The sequence below is a fragment of the Cimex lectularius genome, unplaced genomic scaffold (genome assembly GCF_000648675.2).
Source record: "Cimex lectularius strain Harlan isolate CLEC.00 unplaced genomic scaffold, Clec_2.1 scaffold233, whole genome shotgun sequence".
NCBI lineage: Eukaryota > Metazoa > Arthropoda > Insecta > Hemiptera > Cimicidae > Cimex > Cimex lectularius.
Genome location: NW_019392939.1, coordinates 120,173 through 144,366, shown reverse-complemented (window position 1 = coordinate 144,366; position 24,194 = coordinate 120,173). Strand labels below are relative to the sequence as shown.

Genomic DNA, 24,194 nt, shown 5'->3' with positions numbered 1-24,194 from the left:
AATGGTCGGTGGAGAGATTACGAAAAAATGCAGGATTTTGTTTTCCTCTGTTATAGATTAAACAAATTTCGTATAGCTTTTCAATCTTTTGGAGGAATCAAGATTGTTAAAAATGTGTAAAATCTATACATATTGTAAAATAGATACTCAGTGACTTTCATTGCAAAAGTGAGGAATATAATGACCAGTGCAGCGATGACGAAAAATGCTGAATTTTTGTTTCAATCTGTGGTATATTAAAAAAAATTTGGATAGATGTTCAATTTTTTACAAGTATCATTGTTATAAATGTGTTAAATCTATGCATATTGTAAAATAGATATTCTGTGACATTGATTGCAATAGTGAAGAATATAACGACCAGTGCAGCGATTACGAAAAATGCTGAATTTTTGTTTTAATCTGTTGTATATTAAAAATTTTTTGGATAGCTTTTTAATCTTTTGAAGAAATACGATTGTTATAAATGTATTAAATCTATATATATTGTAAAATAGATACTCAGTAACTTTCCATGCCAAAATGAGGAATATACCAGTGCAGCGATTACAAAAAATGCAGAAGTTTTGCTTTAATCTCTCGTATAAAAGAAAAATTTCGGATAGATTGTAGAATAGAATTTAGAATCAAGAGTTTATAAAGTGTTAAATCTACACATATTGTAAAATGGATACTCAATAACTTTCATTGCAATAGTGAAGAATGGTCGGTGCAGAGGTACGAAAAAATGCAAAATTTTTGTTTTAATCTGTCGTGGATTAAACAAATTTCGAATAGTTTTTCAGGGTTTTGGAGGAATCAATATTATAAATGTATTAAATCTAAACATATTGTGAATTAGATACTCAGTGCCTTTCATTGCAATAGTGAGGAATATTACCACTGCAGCCATTACGAAAAATGCTGAATTTTTGTTTTAATCCGTTGTATATTACAAAAATTTTTGATAGTTTTTTAATTTTTCGAAGAAATACGATTGTTATAAATGTGTTAAATCTATACATACTGTAAAATAGATTTGACTGCAATAGTGAGGAATATAACGGCCATAGCAATGACTGCAAAAAATGCAGAATTTTTGTTTTAATCTGTAGTAGATTAAACAAATTTCTGATAGTTTTCAATTTTTGGCAAATCTATACACATTAACGTTTAAATTACTAACGACTAAATTGCAAGTTCATCACCACATAGCCAACATAAAAAAATTTCGTATTTAATATTCAGTTATAAAATTGAGGAATATAATTACCGGTGCAACGATTTCAAATATTTGGGGCCAGAATTGTCATAAATAATTAAATTATTATAAAGAAATACAAGTTTCGATGTAAATTGCTCTAGATAGAATATTGAGTAAGGTTAGGGATATTTGAAAAATTTCTGAGGACAAGCTGAACTGAATGATTGACGAATATCGGCCTAAATCGTGGATGCAGTTTCTCACCGATGTGGAGGAGAGGCGTGCATAATTCGCAAGGAATAGAAGTGCAACAGTATGCACAAGAAAGTGCATTCGACGAGAATAGACCCAAGGCGTCACGCCGTAATCGTTACCTTGCAGTGTAATTGTCCTGATAGTATCCGATACGGTGATAATAGTCGAGATGGGTCGGCGGAGTCATCCATGGTATGTGGTACGTGTTTGTGTTAAACCGGCATTCGCACATGACACACGTGTTGAAGGTATCGTGTCCCGGCATATACTGAAGCCGAGTGGGGCGGTCAGGATTCAAGGAGGGGAGGGACGAGAGGACGTGGGACAACATCCCGGTCCCAAACCCAGGTCAGGGCGTCACCCCCTACCTACCATCCACCGCCCCACGTCTCCTCTGCCAACGCCATGGCTGTTCAATCAGAAACCCACCCTTAAGAAAGATTTGACACGATTGATTGATTATGCGCTGAAACTTACCGCACAAGGAAATGCGACAATTAAAAAGAAATTGATATCATAACACTATCTGCCATAATTTGTCATGAGGAACGTCAAGAGAGAGGTACCTTTTTCATTTTTTTCCCGCGTTTCGGCCTTTATTCAGGACATCTTCAGTGCATGTGGTGTTATATTGGTTTTCAATCCATTCAGCCCGATTAAAACCTTTCAATTAACTAGTTCTGTAATTGTAAAATAATTAATCACATATTGAATTTAAATTTGGCATTCAGAGGGTCACTGAAGTGTTTTCCAGCTCTTTGGCTAACAGCAATTTTCAACCCCCAACGCATGCGGTTTTTAACATAAACATACCTTCAACTCAACTTCTCCCTTATACGTAAATATTTTCTTTCCCGTGTACAAACTATTCACCCAAGGAAGACGATCGAGTATTCGATAATCCTCCCTCACCTATTACATAAAGAGGCGGAGAAAGAATCGATCTCTACTTGTATTGCTTGTACTTTTCTACTCATCCTTTAGTATTGGCTTTATCGAAAACAATCTTTTACGTCCCATCGCACGCAGCAAAAATAACGGCCTTAGAAATTATCTACTCCATATTTCCTGGTTACTCTGTGGCGCGTCATAAATGTAACATGGAATGTTTTATTATATTACAGTTGATAATTTTTCATACTGGTATGGGTACCGGAAAACTCTCAATGAAAATATAATCTAAAGTCACGGTTAAACCCTGTCCACCTTCTGTACACCTAAATTTCTTTTACTTAGGATCAAAGCTAGTAGATAGTTTGACTAATGGCAAAGCACGCGTTTAGGGCTATCAGTCGGTATGCGTGTCAGGCCTGGATAGATAAAGAATTCTGCAGGAATTTAATTTCTAATAACCTTAAAAAAAACAACTCTCCAAAATGCTCAAGGTCCAAATTAAATATTATTTCTTCAGGTTTTTAATTATTTAAGTTATGCATTTTACTTCATTGCTATGTTTTGTTATTATTTGTCTTTTTTCGACAATCTCTGGCAGAGAAACTTTGCCTATGCCATGCTGAAAACAATAATATATGATTGGAAATAAAGTAGATTATTATTATTATATTATTAAACCAAACAATTAAACAGGGTTAATGCGCATATGAGATTTGGAATGCAGTGAAACCTCTTGGTAAGGGAGAATCATAGTGTCCTTTTTCTTTCGGGACTTTTGTCCTTTAAAAAGAGATATTCATCATCTGTGGGTGTAGTTTTAAATGTAAATTGTCAATGACTTGACAATCATTTAAAACTTTCTCTCCTAGCGTTTTGCTAAACTTTTTTTTAAAATTAGCTAATGGTCTTACAATAGATCTCTCAAAATTTTCTTAGGATTCAAACACTTCTTTTTTTCTTTTTAAATGAACCTTTGCCAGTCGGAGCCATGTTAGAATTTTGAACTTGAAAAAATTGTTAAATTGAAATCATAAAATGCAAATATCGTACAGAAAATATGATCGAATGGGGTTTTAACAGGGATATCTAAGGAAAAGGGAAAAATCTGGTTTACCCCCTACTCACAGGTTTTCTTTACTGTACCCGACTATAAGACGACACGACAGTACAAATGAATCCTCCATGCTGGTGCATCTAATGTTACCGCCAAGATAACGGTAGTCCACATTATTGGAGGTTTTACTGTACTTTGCAGAAGTCAAAGAACGTCGACCCCAGCTTGTCTTAGGGTCACTACAAAAATTTTGCACCTGCTGAAAAGAAATGGATAACGAGTCCATTCTCTCTCCTTAACTCCGTGCCGACCTAACTGACCACTAAAAACTGTGTCCCCATTTATTTTTATGTCGCGAATGTATGACCATTTCCCTGGACGGAAAAAGCAGATACTTTAATGTTCAGCGGGAGGCAAAGCTGGAGACCCGATTTCATCCCGCCTTTTTATTGTGTAAGTGTTACAAAATATATGGAATATTCGTACATGGAAAAAACTTACACACCTTTCATTAGCAGATAATACAAATTACATCACAGCTGAAACCCTGCAAAAATGATTTAACGGAAGAAGAGAAAAAGCAGGACTGAAGCGAGAAAAAGGAAAACACTCCTAATGACAAATGGAAAAAAAGGAAACATTACTTTACTCGTAAAAACATTTGAATGAGTGGACAAAACAACATAGGCCAAATTTATAATCTTTGACAGCCGATTGGACCCCTTTAAATTTTGGGAATATAATAAAAATACATTTTCAGATATGAAGGAAATAACATTTGTTAAATAAAGTAATTCCTGTCAAAGGAAGGTTAAACGCTCAATAACTCGTCGAATTAACTGGCCGGAGTGAGATGATGCGACGTCAGGGATAAAAGCAGGGAAATGCACAAGAAGCTGAATCTTAATATGAATGTACTTGTGCCGACTGAAAATCGATGAGGAAGCATATTTTAAAACATGGTTACATATAATAGATGGTATTTCAGTTACTATACGTCTCTCCTCCTTACATCATCCAATCCCTCCAATTGAACTCCTCACATCACACTCGTAAGACCCGCTCATCCCCAATCGACCTTGTCCTTCCGCAACATACAACCCATACCTTCGAAAGATCCTTTCTGATCCGACCCCCTAAACTCTGGTACTCCCTTCCCCTTTCTATTCGTCACGCTGCCTCCTTTTCCTCCTTTAAATCCCATCTTTATAATCACCTCCTCTCCCTCCAAGCAGAGACCTCACGATAACATTTATTATTTTTGTTTAATATTCTCGTAATTTTCTCTTCTGGCCTGCCTTACTGGCATACATTGTGCAAAGATTTCTATCTTTTTTTTTAAATTTGTAACTTCATAGAAGGTACTTCCTTTATTTTATCTCATGTAAATTATTCTTAGGAGACACCAGTCCCAGAATAAAGTTATTTTTCTTCTTTCTTCTTCTCTACATAATCAAGACAATACCTCATCCTTGAATTATATTCAAATGGTTAGAGTGGCTTTACGTCAGGGTATAAGCAGGGAGAGGCAAGACATAAAAAATATTGAGCTTTAGCTCGTCTTGATGCATTACTTTATTCCAGGCGCTAGTTAAAACGTTATATTTTCAAACTTAGAGTAAAAAATATTAAGTTATGTCTGCCGTACCGAAGGGCTTAACGTCTAACTATCCATTGGGAGTCAAAGACGCGGTGTCTGATTTTTTTAAAACACTATTTTCAATTAAAAAGCCACAGGCTATGCCGGGATTCGGCCACTTCGGCCTCCTGGTATAATTTACCTTCAATTTAAAATAGAGCTTATGCTAAAAAAAATTTAGTTTTTTTTAGGTTGAATAGTTTTTGAGACTACCATGGGGGAACACTAGTAGTTAGCAACTTGTATATGTACATGAAATAATTTTTCTCAATCCTTGGGTTTTAAAAAACATTTATTTTGGTTTTATATTCTGACGTATACACTAAGAGGTAGACAAATGAATAATTTAACACCGAAAAAACAGCAATTTAATTTGATGAATGCACTTTGTTGCACGTTACATTGTTAGATAATGGATGCACAAGGTTGACTGAAATTTAAATACGATTATATGTCAGCTTGTTGGCCTTTTTTGATTTATAATAATGCCATTTCATCCTTTATCATTATTTTATAAATCGTAGGGACGGATATGGAAACGGCTAAAAAAATCTTGTAGATTGTAACTATTTTCCATTTTATGTTTCAACTATTTAGAAAGCAGTAGGAAGATTAACTCTGACTCTTCCGCTCGGTCATTCAGACGAGTACTTCACCAGCTTCTGTGTTTCTCGCCAAAAGGCTGATCAAGGTCAATCAAATGTTCAACTAGTAAACAAATATTCAAAATCTTCCAGGGTGTTAGTAAAAAAAGGGAATAATCGACTAAAGGGCCAGGAACGATAATCCATTCAAATAAATAATAAATGTTAGAAATTAATATAGAGATAAACAGCTAAAGTATATCTTTCTAAGCTCCATGGATAACAATATGTCTGAGTAACGATTATTTTTAACTGATACAACAAATTTGCAATCTTGCTCCAATATCGGAGCAAACAATCCATCATCATCTTCAAATATGTCTTGTGAATAGCTAGAGAAAAGCAGAAATAAAAGAAGCTATGGCTAGAATAGAGAATTAACTTCCTGTTGATTTAATACGCCGAATATTGACTTAGTTAATCAAATGTTTTATCTCTATTTTTACTTTTTTACATCAAATGTGGGAGTAATTTTTATATTCTGATTGAAAAATTCAAAGGATTACATAAACTGTAGAAACTGTAATAGTTTCTAAAGATACTTGTTAATTTCAAGAAAAACAAACAAGGCGGAAGCAATTAAAATATCTTCCACCTTGAATTCACAGCAACACTCAATAATTTTAAACCTTTAAAAGTATGACAATATATATTTTTCAGGCCGTCTCAGCTTTATTATAAATGCATCGTTATCCTCATCGTCAAGTACATTTACCATTCCATGAGATTAACCCCGCCCATAAAAACAATTGACAACGTAATTAAAAACAGATTTCGGCCAGTGGAAACGTTTTGAACAAGGTTATAAAAAGACAAAAGATGTTGATTATTTACCTTGGAAGTGATGGGGCGGATTCCGGTTGGGAATCGTCCTGTTCGTCACCCGGCTCATCTTCACTCCGAGAAGCCTCATCCATCATAACACCTGAAACAAAAATTTCACGTTTTACAATTAATGAACGTAGAAACACGATGATGCAATATTTATGTACATGCATGTGTATTATGTATAAAGCGTCTAAAACCGTAAGTTATTAAACCGCACGTAGTATACCGGCCAAGGACTAACATCAAATATTTCAACAAGGTTTAATTACACTTCCATGTAAGTTAGTACAGACCAAGTGAAAGCGTGTATATTAAAATCAGATTCCTCTTAAAAGTATTAATAACAATAATACTTTATTTGACAATTATTATAATTAATAAAACACACCCTTTTAAAAACGTAATTAAGTAAGTTCAAAATCAGGGATGCGGTCATCAAAAACAAGTAAATTTTGTAACTAATGCCAAACTTTCTTGACCCTTTATTGAGGTCTTCATCAGTAATAACAACATTTATAATATTAATAAATAATAGGTAACGCAATAATTCTCAGACAACAATGGGTAATTTAATCGTTACAATATTAAAAGTAAAAAAAAAGGAAAGTATTATAATGATAGCGGTTAAAAACACACACACAAAGTTGTTTTTAACCACTATCTTATAATATTTTACTTATAAGTATATATACATACGTATGTGGAATGATGACGTGGAGTGCGATTGGGGGTGGGGACGTGTTGTGACGGGGGAGAAGGAGTGGAAGGAAGGTTACAGAGAGTCGTGAAGAGAAAAGATCTGAAAAGACGTGTGAAGTTTAAAGTTATTTAAAATTGTTTCTTTGAGATACTAAATTGTAGTACATTTGTTTACTTTTTAATAAAGTAAAGTTTAAATTGAACAAGTCGTTTGTCTAGCCCCGACATTGTGTGTATATATATATATATATATATATATATATATATATATATATATATATGTGTGTGTGTGTGTGTGTTTTTTTTTAACCAAATGAGAGGTAACCATAATTACAGCCCAAGTTAGAATGTATGTATTAAAATCAGATTCCTCTTAAAAGTGATAATAATACTTTATTTGACACTTATTATAAATAACAAAACATTATTAGTATTATTAATAATACAATTATTATTAGTAATTGGTATTATTAACTGAAATGAGCATTTACAGCAATGAAATATCCATCTGCTTGGAGTCGAGATTACTGATAAAATATTGCGAAAAGATAATAAAATATAATAATATTCTGTGTGTTTTATAACATAATTAGAAAGAAAAATTTAAAAAATAATAATCTGGTTGGTGAACAGGGAACAAGTTAGATTTATATACCAATAATTAAGTAAAAATTTCTTCTAATAAATCAAAATTTGAATTCTTGTACCAGTTCCAGCGGTAAAACCGGGCGTGACGAGCGATTTTTATTAGCTGCAGGCTTGGCTCATTTAAAAATTTGACTAGGCTATCTTCGGAGAGCACAGCACTACCCAAATGTGAAGCACGCATCTCGGACAGAATGGTACATTTAGCCAAAAAGTGCTATGGTTTCTTTTTCCCTTGTATTACACATTTCTGTATCCTTCTGGCAGCCTATCAAGGGGGTAGAATTAAGGAAAAGAAGTTCAGTCTTAAAAGTATTGTCAATATAACAAAAATCGTAATTAAATTTTATTAATAAAAGCTTTTATCCGCGCACTCATCTGGGGTTGCCATATGGAACATAAAACATGCATAGAAATCGCTACACCTTACAATAAGAACTAGTCATCATCAGTGAAATACTCAAAACAGTGCGACAATTCGTTCTTATGATTCAACAACGCTTTAGACTTCGAAATCGGTACAGAGTGTTGTGATTCGATGTCGTAGATAGGTCATACCTGTTGATGGATGTACATATCGTTTTTCTCAAATAAACTTTATGCATTACAATGTTAGCGTATGTTTATCTTATTGAAAAACCCTGAAATACCTGTACATATGTTCATACATAACGTTGACGATACAAAGTACGATATTTCCTTAATATCGTGTGTAAATATACACACGCGACACAAAAAGTGACCGACTGGCATGCAGATAGAAGAATAACTTGGAAGCAAGAAATTCGTGAGTATTATCCGCGGTCATACTTGGTACTTATCACCTGGGTATAACGAGAGTCTGCAGTATAATTATTAGTTTGTACGTCGTAATTGTTCCTTAGTTAATCTATTATTCATACCTTACAACCTCTACATTCAAAATGTTATATTCGAACTCAATTTTAAACAATTTCCCCGTTGCTTTTCAAAAAGGGATTACTTTCAATGAAGTGTGCATTCATTAGGTAATTATATACTGTGAACAGGTGATTTTCTATATTGGATTTTCTTTATAATTATGACATCATTGTCACTCTCCTGGCAGACAACGAAAACATCAAGAAGGTCGGGGATTCTTTCGGAAAAAATTAAATGACCACGGGAAAATACATTTCACCATTTGTACCCAGTCAATTGTGTTTGTTGGTCAGCGAGCCAGTGAACACATGTTGAACTGATCGACACTGTCTATATATAGACAGACTAAGTAAAGTGATCAACATCGATCAGTTCCATGAACGACTAAAAGAGTTGTAAATTTATGTCTTACAGTTTATTTCAAAGGAAAAACAACTACATCTTATAAAATACCAGTCTTGATACATCGCAAAATGCTTCGTTTAAGAGTGATTAAATTGAATTAATTAATTATGTAGAATTAAATATATAGACTTTTACATCTTAGAGAGCAAAGAGGAAGGCGAAGAGGAGAGAAAGAAATAATAATAATAAGAAGAAGAGAAATAGAGTGAGAGTAGTGAGGGAGACAGTGAGATAAAAATGAATTGTTAAAAAAATAGTGTATAGTGTACGATCTGTAACCGGCCAAATGCTAAGTCGCAAACGGTTAGCAGAGAGAAAATGAATATAAGTAATATTTGAAGTGTAAATCTTTCATTTATGTTCTGTCAGTTGTAATAGCAATAAAAAGTTGTTTAACTAACTGCAAGTAAACTGAATAAAAATGAATGTAGGTATTTGTAATTTAGTCTTATTCTATCAACTTTAATTTAATTAACTAAGTTAGTTGGATATAACAAAATAGAAAATACAAACCAAAATCAAACGAATGTTAATCCTCATTTTTAATAACAGATTTACTTAGAATAGTAAATATGAAGATTACTCAATTTGTAAACAAACTACATGTCTCGTCTTTTATCCAGTTTAATCCAGTTGTATTCTCTCTAACCATGGAAAGACATCATCTTGAACCAGAAGTTCGCAATATTATTGTGAGAATGAGACATGGAGATCACTGGCAAGTGGATATCGCAGAACCTGGTCTCCCAAGCTTTTCCCAATTCCAAGAGACTGGCAGTGCCACACAAACTGCCCGATAATGGATCTCAGCGCATTACAACGCTAAGGGAGGACAGAAATATTGTCAGTGTTGCAAGACAAAACCCTTCCATAGTGCCCGCCTAGATCCTAACTGAAGTACAAAGATGTTTTGGCAAGGCCTTTATCAAAAGTTGGCTTCACGTCGTATGCCCGTCCCTTTGAGACTAACTGCAGCAACAGCCCGCCACCAACTCAGGAGAATATGGTGCAGCGAGCGCCTAGAAGAGAACAACAATTGTAATGCTGTTAGGTTTATTGCCAATGCCCCAGTTCGTGCTCCTTTCAGTGCAGTTTGGAGGAGGCGGTGTAATGTCCCATTGTCTCCAGACTTTAATACCATTGAGCACATGTGGGATGCGTCGCAGAGAAGGCTTTTGGACCACCTTTCGCATACACTTAACCTGCAATAATTGAGTTCAGCGTTGCAACATGTATGGAGTGAAATTCCTTATGAAATTAGTGGCAACCTTATCAACGGTATGATTAACAGGTGCAAAGAGATTTTAGCTAACAGAGGACGTTATACACACATATTAGACACTGCATTAATTCTGTCAAAACATTATTGAGTCCATTAAACAAAATTATGGAATTAAAACCTTTTATTTCGTTATTTTTAAAAATCCCTTAATTAAATTTTCCTTCGGTAAAAACCTTATAAATTCTAATAAATTTTAATGCAATTTATAATAAAAATAAAATAAAAATGCTAGGGAAAGTAAATACTACAAAATTGGCAATAGCCTCTATTCATTTTTGAGAAGTTCAATTTAAATTAGATTAAGTGATTAGATGTAATGTTGCTTTTATACTGTTTTAACTAGATAAACATAAAAACTTCCAAATCAAATTTTTATAATTAATTCATATTAAAAGCAAATTTCAATGTAAACATTTTTCATTAATCTAGTCTGTACTGCCCTGAATGCTGGTAATTTAATTACCGCAAGCTCGACAAGACGTTTAGCTGTTTTAGTTTTTTTATCTTACAGCCCCATTTCATGCCCTTTGTACTGACTTTTATGCGCTATGGTTGTTTTCAAGCAGTGTCAAATGCATCGGTAAACGCATGGATTTTATCTGTTTTGAAGGTTCTAAAATAATTCAAAAACCCTCATTTGTGAAAATTTAAACATTATTCTAACAAGAAATTAGAAAATTATCGAACCACGTCGGAAAATTCTCAAATAGTACCACCTCTAATCAAACACCCCGCCATCAGCGAAAAAGTACAAATCATCCACACCCCTTAAAACTAGCAAAAATACCAACATTTTACTCAACTCATCTTGTCTCATGCCTAAAACGTGCACGTTCTTCCAAGAAATCATAATTAGAAAGAAATCATGATTAAGGAATATATTGTTTATCATTATTATAAAATTTAACTAGAACTAAAAAAACAAGAATTTATTTCATCATACCTACCTCCACATGTTGTTTCATGTTGTCCACCCAATTCTTCTAATGTACATTCATACAAACATACATAACTCACTTGCACACAAATGACGTAGAAAAAACGTTCTAAGTTTCACTAGCTATTTCACGCCTACATTTTTTCATTTTAACGATTTTATGTACAAGTAAGAGCGCGTATAATTAAAACTAAAAAATATCAACTAATATTTTTTTCAGTTTTTTTTGATAATTGTTATTTTTATTATTCAGTACTTTTAATGAAATTAGAGCAATTGATCAAGGGAAATACTAAAGCAATTGAAATCCAAATCCAGTTTTTTTTCTGCAGTACTCCTTTTCCTTCTATAATTGTAGCATGTTGACAATGTAACTTTCCAGATGAAGGTATTCTGCAGATTAGGCCGGTTCGAAAATGAACCAATGTTTTTATATACCGTCTTGATAAACTCTAATTCTAGCTAGGTATCAATAAATCAAAAGTAAAAATGGAATTCTATCTATCCTCTATAAACAGTTCACCTTTATTGGTCAAACGGCAAATATAAATAAAGAAAGAAGATGTGCCATTGCGCTTGTGCAACTACCATCAGCCGAAGGGATGCGTTTACATTGGATTAGTCAATACACGAGTAGCAAACTCAGGATTTAATTTGAACGAGGAGATAGGTTCACAATGCTATGTGCAATCACGATTCCTCAATAATTGAATTTGTTTAAAAAACCTTCCTTACAACTGGAAAGAATTGTAAGGCAATTTACAAACTCGGCAAGCTGTTTAAATAAGATGTGGATTGAAAATTGGAATTCAGATTCAAAGAAATAAATTTAGTTAGGATTTAATTGCTCAATTTTGCAATACGGTTTCTCCTAGTGGTTGAACACGTAGGGAAAAGGTTGCTGAATCTGGGTGAACTGGATTTCAACGGACGTGCTCGTTAAAAAAAAAAAAAAAAAAAAGATAAAAGAGCAGCGGTCAGTAAAACTGTAATTTTAATCAGTTCCTCCTTGCTTCAGCTTGACAAATGGCGAAATTCGGGATACCCGACCTTGTAGACGAGATCATCGCGGTCAGGTCAGTAGTGCTGACGTTACCGTTCACAAATGCTGACTTGACTGAGTTGAGATAAACGAAAAAACAAATAATTATTTATTTGACCACCCTCGCCCGGTTTGTATAACGCATTGTTGTATGCGCGCGCGTTTCTATTTAACAAAAACAGAAAATGAAAAACGAGAAGAAACAAATTAGGAAAGAACAGAATCAAGCGGTAGGTTCAATTTTAGTACAGTCCTTATAAACTGCTGATCTTTCCAGCTAATCTCGCTGTATCATCTTAAGTAAAATCAAGAAATCATTTGTCATCAGCAGTTTGTGATGTGAATATAAAAACACATAATAAATGTTCTTGTGTAAAATTTTCATTGAAATATTTTAGGACCGTCAAATTTATTTAATAATATCACTTAATTTTTTGTTCACCATATTATTTCTTTTTGATTGGAGTGCCTTCTTCCCCAATAACTCCGAGGAATATAGAGTACTCTGGGCAGTTTGAGAGAAATAAGTAGGAATGTAATTTATTAGTTAAACTTTATGAAAGATATTGGTTAAGATAAAAAAGTCAGTGTCACNAGAGAGAGAGAGAGAGAGAGAGAGAGAGAGAGAGAGAGAGAGAGAGAGAGAGAGAGAGAGAGAGATTAATGGTTTTATTTAATCCATTAGATTTCGTGGTCCGATTGACCAGATAACATCTTTCAATTTATTAATCTTTATGTAAGTGGATCGAAGTCACGATAGCTCAAGTGGTAAAGCAGCGGCGTATTTAACCGAAGGTCGTGGGGTCGAATCCCGATCCGTGACAATGACTTTTTTATCTCAACCAATACCTTTTATAAAGATTAATTAATTGAAAAAAGTTAATTGGTCACTCGGACCACGAACTCTAATGGATTTAGTAATTTATTAGCGTGGATTGTGGCTTAACAAGAGGACAGAGAAATGAGAGAGTTGGTGAATGTAAATTGGCTGCGGCGTCAGAAAAATCAAGAAAGAATACAATGAAAAACAGAAAAAGAAAAACAACAACCATTGTAGTTTACCAGTCTATTCGAAATACAATAGTTATTAGTTATGGTTAGAAAGACTCGTTTTAAAACGATTAATCCCCATCCTAGATACTCATAAAATAATTCCCTCTCACCAATTCGGTTTCCGCGTGCATTATTCTACGACCAAGTTTGTAGAGTTCTCGACACTATCTGCTCTGTTCATGAGAACAAATAGTATTGTTTGGGTGGGTGGGTACCTAGATGTAGTACAAGCAAAGGTCTGGAGTCCGGCATGCTTTATAAATTTAAACTCTTCCTACCCACTCCTTATTATTTTATCCTGAAATCCTACATGACAGACCGCTGCATCAAAGTGAGGTGGGGGGGAACGAGTTTCCGGAAATCAGACGAATACAAGCCGGTATCCCACAAGGGAGCATTCTTGGTCCCATACTTTATATCATTTATACTGCTGACCTAACTGCACATCCCAATACCATCATCACAACCTATGCGGACGATACCGTAATTCTGTACTCTATGTAATCCTACCCAAACTACCTCCAATATCCACGAAAACCTTGCGATTATCGAAGACTGGTGTAAAATGTACGCAGTGTATGTTCACATTGAAAAAACAGTCTTGCCTTTCACTGTGTACATCAACAACAAAGAGATAACTGTGGAATACCCACAGAACAACTTAACAGAAGACTTAGACAACTATGACGACTTCTAGGACTGAAATCCGTCTTCACCGTGAAGATTCCACTAACCTTATACAAAAATTTACTGCGACCACTTTGGATATACGGAGTGGAACTGTACGGTTGTGCCAAGCCATCCAACATCAGCGCATCCAATCAAAAGTCCCTGAGACGAATCGTCAAAGCTCATTACTATATCACTAACCTCACTATCCACGACAACCTCAACATTCCTTTTTTCAATGAACTGAAACCTTCCCGATTCCAAAAGTTTCACACCCAACTCTCGATCCATCCTCCAGCCTGCTCCAACCCTCTCCTCATATTCCCATTCAGAGAACCTGCCCATCGCGTTAATCGACGATGGCCGAGAGACCTCCTTGCCTATTAATCCCTCACACTGTGTGCCGGCACTGCTTCTCATAGCATGTGCCCTCCGGGTGGAACGCTGGTATTATTGTTAGTGCTGTGACAGTGTGAAAAAAAAGTACCGTGAACACATTTGTAATACGTATAAATCTGTATAGGCTACAAATAAAAAATAAATAAACATTATTTATGGGCCGACAAACATTTTGTGGTCACCGGCGCATTCAACGGAAAATACCCGTGTGTATTTATAGTATATTATCGCAGGTCTATGTAAATAATGAGATGAAGTAAGTTTTAAATTTGTCTACAATGGATTATAACAATCCCAAATGTAACAGATAATTATTTTCTTTCCATTTTGTTATTAAAAAAACGTATTTTAAAATGATTTCAAACAACTTTTCATCAGTGAAACGTCATGCTCTGAACACGTTTTATGCTCCATGGCATAGGTAAAATAGCGTTACTAAATTAACATAATAGAAACACGTTATGAGAAAAATCAAATAAATAAATCATAATGGTAAAGATGTTTCTGTGTTAAAACTTATTTATTTCCCTTTCCGCATTAAAAAAAAAAATTATTAACAACATACGTTAAAGATTGACAATATTTTTGGACGATTTGTTTTCGATAATTTGACTAGTCAAATAATGGATTCAAAAAATAAAAGCCTACCGTGCAATTGGCAGAAAGATCCAATGGATTGCTGCTCAGAGCTAAATTGATCCAGGTCCAATACTGCCCTTTTAGAAATGTTTAATCATTCCATGTACGGTTTTTTTCGAAAACTTTTTTTTTAATTTCGAGATTCAATACAAAATTACGCACTTCCCAATTAGGCGATTTCTCACCCGTTAACTTGAAATTCTGAACGCCTGGAATAAAATGAAAAGGCAGTTTTCGCCCCTTCCAGCCATTAAACGGGAAAACTCGTCCTTGAGCCTCGGGCCCTTTTAAACCAAATAGAAAGGCATTTTCCCCATAAAATGACGAGTCAATAATAAATGTATAACGTCGTAGAAAAACACCAATTAAATGAATTCGCAGTTGATACAGAATAATGATAAACGTAGATGATGGATTAAGCAGCTGACATCAACAACACGGCAGCGAATATTTGGGCCCCCTGAACTAATTCTTGGAGGAAATTGGGTTGTTCTATTGTATATAGTAATAATAGCTTGTACACCTTGCTTGTGTTGAGAGCGAACCTATTTACTAGCGCGAATGGGTGATGGTCGACCTTGAATCAGGTTAGTTGTTTATCTTTAATACGTGTAAAGAGTAATGGGGGAATGTCGAATTCTCCACCACCCTCACTGAATGAATGGTATGTAAAAAGTATATAATATTTAATATTAAGTATATAATATTAAGAATCAAAGTGAGGACGAATGGGTTTGGAACTGCATGCGTTGGGGGCATGCTGAAACATGCTGTTGACAACCCCCTCCCGCGGAGACCAGCCACGGTGGATGGACGGATTAGACTGAGTTAGTTCCTAGTGTCGTAATCCGTGTTGATCTTATTAACTTCACCTGAAGGTGTGAAATTGAAAAGATATTGGGTGGTCTGCATGGAAGAACGTTCGACAGCAGTCCTGATATGATCAACTAGTGTCGCAACGTGTGCTAGTCTTGACACTTTAAACTAGACATATGAAATGGTGTTGATTTGTTGAAAGTTCAGTAAGAAAAAAAAAGAAGTTTGCCAGCAGTCCTTACACGCACTGCCTGAATGCGCGTTGATTTCATAAATTAACCTGCCTGAGTTTAATTATGAAGTTTTATTGGGAATTCTGTAGTTCTGTAAAATTAGGTTTGATACAGGTACCTACATGCTGGTCTGGCTATAACAACTGTTTCAACCAACAAAGATACCAAAATGACGAATTTCATTTGTATATGAATCAGTCACGATCACGCACTGAGAAATCTACCGATTAAAATACATTGGCTGATGGAAATTTCCCTTTTGTCATACAAATATTGATATAACGCCATTAAGATAGGAGCGATATTGAATTTCATTTTGAATGATTTTTCTGACATGAAAAATACTCTATTTTTAGAGAACGCAAGTATGACCAAAGTTTGGCTGTCTCAGAGTAGTAATAACGGTTATTTTTCAAAAGAAATCCATGCCGATAGCCAGCTGATAGGAATTGATGAATTACTCCGAGTATCGATGGATTTGGAGAAATTGGCATGTGACATTGCGAAGCGGCGCGTTGTGACCTATTACCACATCTGCCATTGTTTTGACGAATCCTGCGAAGACTGAGTATTGCCAATGTAAGTCGTAAATGTCAGGTTCGTTTCGGCTCTATAACTTACTTATTGGTTTGGTAGATTGGACTATAACTTTCTAAACTAAAAAAATCTGCCCAAAAGAGAAAAATGAAAGAATTATGGTCAGACAATACGCTGTCACAAAAATCACACTTTGCCAATCAATGTAAGCATTTGATATGATTTATTTTTACTGTTCTTTAAACAAAAGATATAAAATATGAGCCAAAGGGATCAATAATTTTTTTTATTGTTTTATTATTTCTACTATAGAAAAACCAAAATGCATTAAAGATTTTTGTCTGCAATCTTTTGCCCATTGTAATTCCAAGCGAAGGACGCTTCCTCCAGTAAATAAAGTCTAAGCGGACTCTATAAAGGAGAGGAAGAACACAGGAGAGCATCAGATATGGTATACAGATGGCTTCAAAACAAACGAAGGAACCGGATCGGGCATTTTCTGTGCAAGCCCAAAACAATCAAACTCATTAGGGAAGTACACTTCGGTCTTTCAAGCAGAAATACATGATATCAATGCTTGTGCCCTGGAAAATCTTAAAAGGGGTTACACTGGCAAAAAATCCTCATAAGATCTGATGGCCAAGGAGCCATTAACGTGTTAGCATGCAAAAAAATCACATCAGAATTAGTCAGTGAATGCATCCAAAATCTCCAAAACCTGGGGAAACCCAACAACCTGATGATATCTTGGGTGCCAGGGCACGGAGGAATTTTGGGTAACAAGAAAGCAAACAGACTGGCCAGAGGAGGATCTTCAAGACCCCGAACCTATACTTGGGATAACAAAAACAAATATAGAATCCTCCATCGCAGAATGGAGTCAAACAAAACAAAAGGAAAAGGGTATAAACTCTAGCGGCGCTAGACTCAGTAAACGTATGATGAAACAACCCTCACCATGACTGGCAAAATCACAGCTGCAATTGGAGAGGGTGGTACTCAGAGGAGTGGTAACTACTAACCGGTCATTGGCATATGAGAAAACATCTATACAACAGGCATATATAACGATAATCCCATCTGCAGATTATGTCATGAGGAGGAAACAGCGACCCACATTATCTTCGAATGCGAAGCAACAGCTTTAAGAGATTTAACCTAATATACGAAAAAATATCTAGGTAATGAAATTATAGCAGCTACAGTCAATGACCTGATACTTCTGAGAAGAATTATATATATATTGCACTGAAATAAGAAACTAGAAAGGTACAATAAGCCAGAAGGCTGCAGTGCTTGGGGAGTACACACCCCTCTTTCTAGTATCCTCATTACCATACCATATGCCTCTTCCAAAGGACAGTGAAATAGACTAAGGTAAGCTGTTTTCCATTGGGAATAAAGGGTTCTACGTTTTTTAAAATATTTGAAAGATTTGCCACTATTCACCCCGATGAATATCGAGCCTAGGGGAGTGACCCGACTTTATGTTTGTACAGGGTGTTGTGTTTATGTTATTGGAATGAATGTAATGTATTGGCTTAAAAGGAAGGGATTGTTGAACCTCACCCCGATGAACATAGAGTACATATGTAACATAGGGTGAGTGTATCGTATGGACAGTAAAAATAAGTTATTAGCGAGAATGGAGTAGGTTCGACCACGTTCCGACAGAACAGTACTCTGGAGGAGTGAATATGACCAGACTTTTATGTTCGAATAGGGTGATGATTGTATATATGCATTGTACGTTCTGTATCTATTCTATACTTGACAGCCTGAAGTAGAAACGAGAGTCCAGCATTTTAGGATATCGACATAGATATAAAAGTAGGGAATCAGTAACCATATCGAGATGCAACATCACTGCAGTTTAAAATAAAATTCTTGTGGAAGACCAGAAAAAAGAAAAACACGCAGAGGGCCGGTGATTATCTCAGCTGTTTGTTCTCCAACATTACATATATTTCCAGTGTGGATATGTTTCAGATTCGGTTAAATTTAAGCTGTATTTGAAATAAATAAGAGGTTTTGGAAAGGGAATACCCGACTTCAGTAAGTTGCAAGGATGTTATTGTGCTACATCACGAATAAGTAAGCATATTTCTTGAAGTAGAAAGCAATAATTTTACCAATGGATGGAGTCGAACTCCTACCGCAATCAACCTAATCCTGACCTTGCTCCCTCAAACTACCTCTTCCATTTCGGCCACATCCTTCATAGACTTTCACCAATTGATAGACGTAAAAACTGGTACAGCTAAATTGAAAATATGTTAACGCCTGGGCAATTACAATTTGCCTTCTGTAGTAACTATCAATGTTGAAAATAATTTGTTGCAAATATAAAATTAATTGAATTAAAGCGTACTATGTCAAAACATATCGATGTAAATAAACATTAATATAGATTTTTGTTCAACCCACCCATCAGTTAATTAGTATTCAGCATAGCGGTGCAACAAACCGGAATAAAAATTAATAGACCGTCTATTTGCATACAGAAGTGGGTCAATCAAAGGTCATTTCCTTCCGAGTATGAACACAACAAAACGGTTTGGAAAAATAGCTGTGAACTCACCGTCTTCTAATGGCAAATTACAATACGAAAAAGGTTTCGTGGATAATTTGACCGGGTAGATACCTCGTAATCCCAGATGGAACGAACGGATAACAACTTACGAAAGTTTCATAACACGAATCTTTTCATCTTCGTTTCGTACAGAACCGAGAATTATATTATCCAAAAATGCACAATCAGTGGAATAGACCATAGATATAAATATATTAACTTTCTAGTATAGTAACATTATTTTCTTTCGGGGAAAATGTGTTTAACAAAACACATAACAAAACTATGTACGCAGATGAACTTAAAAACAAATATTTTTTCAATACACCAACTGTTGGAACATTAGTTTTGTTTAATTGAAAAAAGTTATTACTATAATTATACGATTATTTTTAAGTTGGTACGTTAACGTAACCGATTATCATACTGTAATTAACCCTAATTTACTAATGGAGGAAGGGTTCTCAAAGGTCATTAAAAATCACTGCACGCTTTGAAAAATATTAAAACTCTCACATGCATATTAGGCTTAATGTTTTGTCAAAAAGATAAATAAAGAAACAATAAAATAAAACAATTACTAAAAATAGAATAAATAAAATAATTAATAAAAATAAAATAAAACAACATTATTATGGCATTCTTCTTTACGTCAAGTCTCCAAATTGCTTCTGCGAACCGGAATATATTCGAAAAAATTAACGAAGGCAATAAACGTTTAAAAATATGTTATAAAATTAGCTTTGGCTGCTTTTTCCATTGAAAAGAAATCAAGGATTTTTTAAAGCAAAACTACTAAAAAAATAAATAAATATAATAATTTTTTTTACATAGTTAAGAGCTTTGGGATGCCATTCTGCTTGGAAAAACTAAATTTATATTTATAGTTTCGTGTGAAAAAAGTCTCGACTTCATGTAAAAATTTCGTTGTTTATATATTTGTTTGTTGTTATATATATAAAATGTTTTCAGTAATATTCTGACACATATTTAAAGACGTCCAGATAACCCCCCCCCCCCCCCCCCCCCCGAGTGTCTAAATCGTGCTATTTAGGATCATCGTAACTCGACTCAGACTAGGCCATACGCCGTTGACATTTTACAACATTTTACGCTGAAAACAATGGTGCAATTTCATTTTCAATGGGTCAAAAATTTGGTCATTTCGTTTGCTATTAATTAATGACATTTCAAGTTGGAACTACCTACCTTCCGTAAAGATGCAAAGATTTGGTATTTTTAACCACTCTTCACCGGAGCTCAGAGCGATTGAGTAGGGGTCATTTTTTAAAAGTTTTACGCTGATAACTATGGTGCAAACGGATTTCAAAATGGTAAAAAAATGACAAAGTTATGGCAAAAGTTTGAAAAAATGCATTTCGTTTGTTTCGTTGTTAATTCCAATAATTTCCTTATTCACTTAAGTAAAGATTAATTGCATCTATTGTTTACATTCTGTCATTGTTTGTCAAACCTGCATTATAAGAGCAAATCGCAATTCCTGGAAGTAAATAAATTTTACAATAATACCTATTCGTTACATTCAGTATTCCATTCAAAATGAGCCTAAGAGCATATTTTTCCGTTCAACAGCGAGTTGATATGTACGACTGCTTCATTATTGATAGTGGTGGTATTGCGCATCGTGCAGTCGAGGTATACTTCCAGAAATTCCCTCATCGCCCCAGAGTAAACCACAAAACGTTTATTCGTATTGCTAGCAATACGATGAGAAACGGATCAGTTGTTGTTCCATCACCAACAAACCGGCAGTGTAATTTCAACGAGGAGCTGAATATTTTACTGCATGTTACCGTATAGCTCTCATCTTGTCCAGGGACTTCAGGACTCTGATTATGACAGGCGTATAACGTTCTTTGCGCAAATGTCGATTTTGGAGGCTGAAGAAAACGTTCTTCCATACATCATTTGGGCTGATTTGGCCCAAGTTCACATCTAATGGCATACTAAACTATCGTTGGAATTTTCGAACGCAGCCAGAGGAATATCCTAGAATTTCGTACTCTTGTCATCATCAGATGGTTCACAGTATCAACGTTCAGTGTGGAATTTTTCGGAAATAAATTAATTGGTCCTTATTTCTACGGAAATAATTTAAATGGTGCTCAGTTCCTCAATTTTTTGAGGGAGGTTTTAACAACACTATTAGATGATGTTCCTCTGCAACAACGACAATCAAAGATTCTCGAGCATCATAAGCACACAATGCTTTGCAGAGACGTTTTTTGAATCATCACTTCCTCCGGTGAAGGGTGGTTAAAACGAGCAAATCTTTGCGTCTTTACGCAGGCAGTTAGAACTTGAAATGTGACTAATAAATAGCAAACCAAATTTTTTTTTTAACTTTTTGCTGTGGCTTTGTCATTTAAAATCCGATTGCACCATTGTTTTCGGCGTAAAAAATCCTTTGAAATGATGTATCAGGATGTACAGAGTCGTATTTGAAATTTTGAAGTTCTAAACTAAAAAATATTAAACGCTTTCTTTTTGATAGCGCCATTGGTTCAACAGAAATTCAGCAGGGCCATCTAAAAAGGACACCCTGTATTTAAGAAGGAGTTAAGAAGTGATTAAATGTATTACAGTTAAAAATAAACGTGTTGGGGGCTGAATGACCTTAGATAGCCACGGAGCTTAATTTCTGCGGTGGTACACACCGATAACACCGAGGAGGGACCTCGCACCATCAAACCGCCGTAGTAGGTGACCAAAGATTGGTCCTAGAAATCATAGGGTCAATCGAGACTACATCAATCAATTAAAAAAACACCAAACATGCAGTTAATTTTAAAATAACTTATAATTATATGCGTATGAAATTAATTTCGTTAAACTATGCGTATATGTTGATGTCATTCTAATCATGTTCGTTTATTATTGTTCCTAATAAGTAATAAGAATATGTCTAAAAACGAGCTCTGATACTATTAGGCCTTGAGAGACCATAAACATAAATTCGGTTCAATTATTCATAAAAAAATACTGTCAGATAAGCAAAATCTGTGGCATTTTTACAATTCTATTTTGACTTCAACTTTAATCTGTCTATTGTGCAGAAATGTATGGTCTTTTATTATTTATCATTAACCAGAAATAACCGACAAAGTTATATTCCCTTTGTTTTCTTTTTCTGTATTGTTAATTTACTGTTCAGGTGTCATTTAAATCAGTCCGTTTATTACCTGTCCCGAATAGTATTTTTATTATTACTGACCGTAAAGTAATAATCCTAATACAGTAATAATAAGTCCGGGAGTTCATTAAATTAGTCTAAAAATTACCATGACAAAAGAACCTCTCAAATTTCGTTAACCATTTTTTATTACTAACGACTTTATATATTTATTACATTATTCATTAAACTGAATGTTCAGAAACCAGTTAAATTATTGTCATTATGTACAACAAACATTTAGTAAATTTCTGTAACACCATGAAGGCGATTATTAACAAAAAGTACTTGTGATTTTAATGGTACTGATAGTCTATCCGCCTTTAATAAATAATATTAACCCTTAGTAAGTGTTATGTTGGACTAGTTTAAGTTTATAATTTTCTTAAATCGAAGTAGTTTTTTATGTTAATATTGCGCCATCTTAAATACAAAGACATTTATTAATTTTTCATCGGCAAAGAACTTTCATTAGTAGTAGTAAATTATAATTAATCATTGATTAATTATTGTACTCGTTGGTAGGTGTTAGGCTGGACCAAAATTTTCTTTCCGGAGTAGATCGTATGCCTCCGATTAGGTTTCTAAAATCGTCAGCTTGAGCCTACCAAGAGCCACTGTGATTTTAGAAACCTTTCCGAGGCATACGATCTGCTCCCCAAAGAACATATTGATATCAAAACAAACATGTATATAATTTATTGCGGCTTTGTTACTACAGGCGCTCCCACTACCTGGTCTACACTACAACTGTAATATATTAAACAATTTACAATTAATTAAGGTTTTTAGTTGAGATGAAAAAAAGCTAATGACACGAGAGCGATTCGAACCCACGACCTTCGGCTAGATACGCCGCTGCTCTACCACCTGAGCTATCGTGACCTCGATCCAGTCGGACATCAACTCCCCATCTCAACCCCACCTTATGAGTTTTCCCTCCTTTTGCCATTTTTCAAACTCTTGGTCTCATAAAACTCATAAGGTGGGGTTGAGATAGAGAGTTGATGTCCGACTGGATCGAGGTCACGATAGCTCAGGTGGTAGAGCAGCGGCGTATCTAGCCGAAGGTCGTGGGTTCGAATCCCTCTCGTGCCATTAGCTTTTTTTTATCTCAACTAAAAACCTTAATTAATTGTAAGGTATTGGTCAAGCGAACCACGAAATTAGTGAATATTAAACAATGTTGACTGACAAAACCTTTTCTAAGAAGTAATCCAAACAAGAACTATAACAATTAATGATTAATTATAATTTACTACATTAATGGAAGGTGGTCTCTCTCCGGTCACTAGATTGGCAACTTCGGTCTTTGCTGAGTAGCAGAAAAATTTGTTGTCTTGTCTTTAAGATGGCGCAACTATTTATTAAAAAGACTAGTTTGTTTTTCTAAAAATAGAAATCTTAAACTAGTCCAACGTAACCTTTCCTATCTCTTATTAAGCGTTGTTAACATTATTTATTACAGGTGGATAGACATTCAAATGCCATTAAAATCACAAGTACTTTTTATTAATAATAGCCTTCATACATGTTTTAGACGTCTACTAATTGTTTTTTGTATATAGTGACAATGATTTAGACGGTTTCTGAACATTCAGTTTAACGAACAATTTAATAATATATAGTCATCAGTAGTAAAAAAAAAAAAAAATGTTATGGAAATAAAACAGTTG

General features: G+C 34.7%; 1 protein-coding gene across 2 annotated transcripts in view; it reads right to left on the bottom strand.

Moving 5' to 3' along the window:
* Positions 1–24,194, bottom strand: part of LOC112127883 (aryl hydrocarbon receptor nuclear translocator-like protein 1) — a 103,254-nt gene that overhangs the window by 74,408 nt on the left and 4,652 nt on the right. Inside the window, exon 2 of one of the 2 annotated variants that reach the window (XM_024229424.1) lies at positions 6,504–6,594. In XM_024229424.1, coding sequence (XP_024085192.1) covers positions 6,504–6,589 — 86 coding nt within the window. In that variant the 5' untranslated portion in view covers positions 6,590–6,594. Of the gene's footprint in view, positions 1–1,557; positions 1,723–6,503; positions 6,595–24,194 lie in introns of those variants that run through there. The other variant, XM_024229423.1, reaches the window with a different exon arrangement.